Raw genomic sequence first — 5,952 nt, 5'->3', positions numbered from 1 at the left:
TGGTCAATGACATATATTATCTTACAAAAGATATAACTTCCTCATATGTAAAAAACTCTACCCATATAGAACCATGTAAAAAAAATCATAAACTAAAATTATTTAATATCCCAAACAAACTTTGAAAATTTCCATTCTCCAAATAGAAAAAATAAAAACTATTGCTAAATAAATCTTTTCTCATTCAAAATTATAAATAACAAATTATATATAAAATATTTTAATCAACGACCCTTAAATCCTATACCTCATATAATGATAATTAATATAATAAATCAATCGATTTAAGTGAAACACTTTTAAAAAACGATGATGAAAACATTAATATCCAATAAACACTCTCTAATTTTAAGCAAACATTCTAGATGATTACATAGGAATGATAAGGACAATTTTACAACTGATTTTTCCACCCAAATGTCCCAAATAAGTCAAAATAATATTTAAAAATAAATATTTTTTTAGTACAGGGACGCGCTACTGGGAGTGAACCGTGGAGCATGCACGGACAGCATAACTGGCTCCATCGGCTTTATACCTGGAAGCCACCCCGTCTAGAGTAAAACAGCAACTCAAGCCCTATAAAATAGGATTTACATCTACATTTCATAAGGCCTAGGGTCCTTCGTTGGGTTTGGTATCCCAGTGAGTTTTCCTCGACTTCTGTTTACCATTGTACCACAAAAACATGTCTACAAGGCATTTAGAATAACGGGATCCAGTGCCATAGATCTGGGTTCCTTTCATCAATCCACATACAGATCTGGGTTTATCCAGATAGATTGAAGATGAGGGCTCGCAATGAAGTGCTTCAGAGGAAGAGAGCTCTCACACCTCTGCTAGTTTCAGTGCTTTTTGTGGGTCTTCTGTTTGTGTACTATGGATCTTTCTTCAGGCCCAGATTGCAGAGGGCCTCAGTGGGGCATGAAAATGGAATTGATGATGCAGCAATGGGGAGATATTCCAGGAAGCTTGGATCCAATGGCGAAGAGGAGGATGAGGATCAGAACAAGGGATTTTCAATAATAAGTGATGAAGATGTGAAGGATGGCAATGCGGAGGATGAGACCAGGCTCGTCAATGAAGATTTTTTTGCAGGAGAAATCAGTGAATCGATACCCAAATCATTTCCTGTAAGAATTTCAAATGCATAGGACAATGCCCAAAACATATACTCTGAGATTTCCAATGTATGGCACATATTCAGCGCATTTCATTTGCATATTTGATATAGATGATTCTATGGATTTGATATAGATGGGATTTTACAGTAAACAGCCTATTTTAGATAGTTTTATGGAAATGTATTTCTGTGGTCACCAGTAGGTCTCAGTAACAGTCGGTGCTATTACAACAGTATACAGTAAGCAGTGGGTACCCTCGCAATAACATCTATTACGTACAAATAGATGCAATTATAACGGTCTTTGTAGTTGATAGTAGGCACATAAGCACACCAATCCAATGGTAGCTTAGTGCAGATAATCAATCACTACCACTCTGAAATATGATATCCAAATGCATAATAGGTATTCAGTACATTTCCTAGCATGAGATCCAGACGATTGCTGGGCCACAATAGTATCCAGTAGGCACTGGGTGGGATTACATTAGTATCCAGTAGGCACTGGATGGGATCACAGTAGTATCCAGTAGGCACCAATATAAGTATGACAATGTGTAACAAGCGTTCAATGCATAGTAAATATTCAATTATTCAATACATTTTCTCAATGCATCGCTGTCCTAGAATGAGATCCAAAGAAAAGCTATGTCACAACAGTATCAACTAGATAACAGTAGCTGGCTCTACAACAGCATCCATTCGGCAACAATATGTGCAAATATAATGTTATTCAGTGGCTGAGAGTAGGCACCCAATTACAACAACTCAACAGTAGCTTAGCGTTAATTGCTACTGTCATCTGAGCATGAGATCCAAATGCATAATACATATTCAATATATTTTCTCATTGGATTGTCCTCCGAGCATGAGATCCTAATGCATAATACATATTCAATACATTTTCTCATTGGATGGCTCTCCGAGCATGAGATCCAAAGAATAGCCAGAGGCACAACAATTCTAAGATAGTGTGGGGATGGAATTTGTGACCAATGTGTGGCAAAGCTTCGCTGTTAGATCACGGTCTCATTATTAGATATTTTTATAGAAACTTGAAGAACAATGTCATGAAGGCAGAATTCAATGTCATTGTTTGACATGCTTGGAGATGTCTGTTTTTTGTTCCACATGACTTGGGTTTGTGTATTGTTAACTTGCTGTTTAGCTAGAGAAAATAGTTATAAAATGTCATTTAATTTAGGAAAATCTTCTTGCAGGTCTGTGACAGTCGGCTTTCTGAGCTAATTCCATGCTTGGATCGAAACCTTATTTACCAGCTTAAGCTCAAATTAAATTTGGGGGTCATGGAGCATTATGAAAGACATTGTCCACCTCCAGAACGACGCCTCAACTGCTTGATCCCTCCTCCCCCGGGATACAAGGTCGGTAAATTGTTAGACTCATTTGAGTACAATTTTATTGTTTATCTCTCCTCTGTTTCTCACTTGAATTTTAATCTGAATTTTTGTCCATGAATTTTTCAAGTCCCACTGTAGACAGTCAGAATACATTTAACTGGATGCAAAGACAGTGAACAAAAAGGACAAGTATGTAATTTAGGTGAAACAAAATTAGTAAAGCAGAGCTATCCTTGGACCCAAATATACAAAGACAGCTATACATGAATATAGTACGAGGACCAGAATCCAATCCCTATACAATTACAGCTGGAACTTATAAAGTGATATAAAGATAGATAAAACCAACCTTAGAGTCCATTCTTTTCTTCAAGATTCAAGTGATATATACACTTTTCTCGTTAGCATCTAATTTAATTTCTTCTCTAGGTGCCAATTCGGTGGCCTGCAAGTAGAGATGAAGTATGGAAGGTAAACATACCTCATACACATCTTGCCGAGGAGAAATCAGATCAGAACTGGATGGTGGTGAATGGAGATAAGATCAATTTTCCCGGCGGAGGAACTCATTTCCACTATGGAGCTGACAAGTACATTGCTGCTCTTGCAAAAGTATGGCATTTTTGTGATTTAGGATCACCTTTCCTTCTGGAGTAGATCTGCATTTATAATTCAATCTGCAGCTATGGCCTCAGTTCACAGATTCAGTGTGTCTACCTGTCTTTTTGAAGCTGTACTTAAATCTTTTATTCGCTGCTCTATTTCCTATTTTCCTTGCATTAAATGTGCGTATTTTTTGAAACGCAGTAAACCTCCCTAAATTATGTGCGGATTTTGCAGATGCTGAAATTTCCCCATGAAAGTCTCAACAACAGTGGCAAGATCAGAACCGTTCTAGATGTCGGTTGTGGAGTTGCTAGCTTTGGTGCGTATCTCCTTCCTCTTGACATTGTAGCAATGTCGCTTGCACCTAACGATGTGCACCAGAATCAGATTCAGTTTGCTTTGGAAAGAGGAATTCCCGCAACTCTAGGTGTATTGGGAACTATGAGACTGCCATATCCAAGCAGATCATTCGAATTCGCACACTGTTCAAGATGTAGAATTGATTGGCTTCAGAGGGATGGCATATTGCTGCTAGAGTTGGACAGGTTGCTGAAGCCAGGGGGCTATTTTGCCTATTCTTCACCTGAAGCATATATGAAAGATGCGGAAGATCTCCAGATATGGAATGCCATGAGCAATCTTGTCAAACGCATGTGCTGGAAGATTGCTTCGAAAAGAGACCAGACTGTTATATGGGTTAAACCTCTCACAAATAGCTGTTATTTGAAGAGAGCTCCAGATACCAGACCACCTCTATGCAGTCCAAATGATGATCCAGATTCAGTTTGGCAGGTTCCAATGAAAGCTTGCATTACACCATATACAGATCGTAAGCTCCTTTTGCCTTCTCCTCCATTTGAAGATAGGTGATAAAGATTTATAATCTGAATTTGAAGCCAACTGTTTGAATTTAACAAGTAGATATGCTATTCTCCAGTACTGAACATGTCTATAAAAGATGTGGCAAATTTGACTTGAACTTCGAGGCATAGGTATCCTATTTTATGGTTCAATGAGATAAGTATAACATGCTTTTCCAAACAGGAAAAATAATTCTCCATAATCATTCCATATCTGATTGCCAAGAACGTATTTTCGGAAAAACATTATTTCGGTCCCCAATTGGTATATCAATGATGCCCATTTGTTAGTAGGTTTGCTTATGCTATGGCCTAGTTTACAGTTCCCGTGAAAGGAAATACTGTTTGGACATTCAGACATGGCTATCCAATTCCTTGATGCAAATCTGATAAAAGACATGAAATAGGTAATTTTTTATGGCAGTACCTACTACATCACTTTACCAGATCATAAAAACTGCAGATCATAATAGATGTATGAATGCATGATTATTTCCTGTATCATTGGTTTCATGGTTCGTTTCAGCTCACAGAAATTGTATCTACAAGTGGTTCAGTAATCTGTAATTGCCCGATCACATAAGGAGAATATCATGGAATGGAAATAAGTCATTGAAACAGAGGCCTTTCATGTTTTTATGAAATGTTTTGTAAATGCCATCTTGATTTGTGTGATAGCTATCACTGAGATCTTTTATCTAACAATTGATATTTAATGGAAACTCCAGAAATGCATCATGCCAAAGGTAGTGGACTGGTACCTTGGCCAAAACGACTGACTACTCCTCCACCTAGGCTGGAAGACCTTAATGTCGGTGAAGAAGAGTTCAAAAAGGATACGGTAATACATCTAGATTCTTCTGTCTAATTAGTAGCCTGTTTTCACTGCTGGAAGAAGTTTATATTGGGTAGTAGAAACTCTATGTATTGACTGTGCTACCTTGGGATTTCTTAAACTTTGACCATTTCGTTCAATGCAGGCAGTCTGGTATCAAAGAGTGAAGTACTATTTGGAGCAAATGAAGCCAATGATTGGAAATGATACTTTTAGAAACATTATGGACTTGAGGGCAAATCTCGGTGGATTTGCAGCTGCGCTCATTGACAAAGATGTTTGGGTGATGAATGTTGTTCCTGTAAATGCTTCAAACACGTTGAAGGTCATCTATGATAGAGGCCTGATGGGAACCGTACACGACTGGTGAGCTGGGAAAGACCATTTATACTACTGTATACTTAGCAAAAGATCATTTTTCATGGCATTCACATCTTGTTTTTGGAATCTGATTACAGGTGTGAATCATTTTCAACTTATCCTCGTACTTATGATCTCCTTCATGCCTGGACTCTCTTCTCTGATATCTATGAGAAAGGCTGCAGCGTAGAAGACTTGCTTTTAGAAATGGACCGGATCCTTCGGCCAACAGGATTTGTGATTATTAGAGACAAGCCTTCAATGATAAAATACATCACTAACTATTTGCCCGTCTTGAAGTGGGATTCCTGGAAATTGATTGTCAATTCTGAATCTGATCCACTTTCTTCTGATGATGAGACAATATTGTTTGCACAAAAGCAGTTGTGGATACCGGATGAAAGTCAGTAGAGATGTCATTTTGTAGACTAATTATTCAAGCAAATTTCATTAGCTTGTTACAGGATGGCTGAATATTGAGGATGCTAGTCTTCTTTGCTAGATGGTTACTACTTATTCAAGCAAATTCCATTAGCTTGTTGCGGGCTGGCTGAATATTTAGGATGCCAGTCTTCTTTGCTGAAAGAAAGGCGGCTGTAATTCATGTCTAACCTCCTCGTGAGAGGAATGAGTCCTCATATTGTTTTGCAAGGGAAAAAAGGTGGTTGCTTTGTGATTTAATGTGTTATTTCGAGAGGTAATGAATATAATCATATCTCTTGAGTCTCAAGGTTAAGGGAGAGAGTTATGCTGAATTCAATTCATACAAATGTCATTTTGTTATCCATTGATATTTATTTTTGCTTA

The 5,952-nt window shown here is 37.7% G+C and overlaps 1 protein-coding gene across 1 annotated transcript; it reads left to right on the top strand.

Annotated features, from left to right (window-relative positions):
• The first annotated feature begins 498 nt into the window (after nucleotides 1-498).
• On the top strand, nucleotides 499-5,952 carry LOC149172862 (putative methyltransferase PMT3). The gene is made up of 7 exons (XM_089424440.1): nucleotides 499-1,133; nucleotides 2,344-2,508; nucleotides 2,914-3,096; nucleotides 3,325-3,919; nucleotides 4,679-4,791; nucleotides 4,931-5,151; nucleotides 5,244-5,952. Exons 1-7 carry the CDS (start codon nucleotides 789-791, stop codon nucleotides 5,554-5,556), a joined length of 1,935 nt encoding a protein of 644 aa, XP_089280566.1. The 5' UTR covers nucleotides 499-788; the 3' UTR covers nucleotides 5,557-5,952.

This window comes from Pinus tabuliformis, chromosome 4_2, assembly GCF_031772625.1.
Source record: "Pinus tabuliformis cultivar Carrire ecotype Pingquan chromosome 4_2, CPIR1, whole genome shotgun sequence".
NCBI classification, from domain to species: Eukaryota; Viridiplantae; Streptophyta; class Pinopsida; order Pinales; family Pinaceae; genus Pinus; species Pinus tabuliformis.
Note: the sequence above shows the minus strand (reverse complement) of the source record. Positions and strands in the feature narration are given on the sequence as shown.

What these genes read in the sequence shown, in the direction of transcription:
- LOC149172862 (XM_089424440.1), top strand. Translation starts at nt 789, where the DNA reads ATGAGGGCTCGCAATGAAGTGCTTCAGAGGAAGAGAGCTCTCACACCT. An exon ending in AAGAGTTCAAAAAGGATACG is followed by an intron (nt 4,792 to 4,930) that starts GTAATACATCTA and finishes CGTTCAATGCAG; the next exon opens with GCAGTCTGGTATCAAAGAGT. An exon ending in ATGGGAACCGTACACGACTG is followed by an intron (nt 5,152 to 5,243) that starts GTGAGCTGGGAA and finishes ATCTGATTACAG; the next exon opens with GTGTGAATCATTTTCAACTT.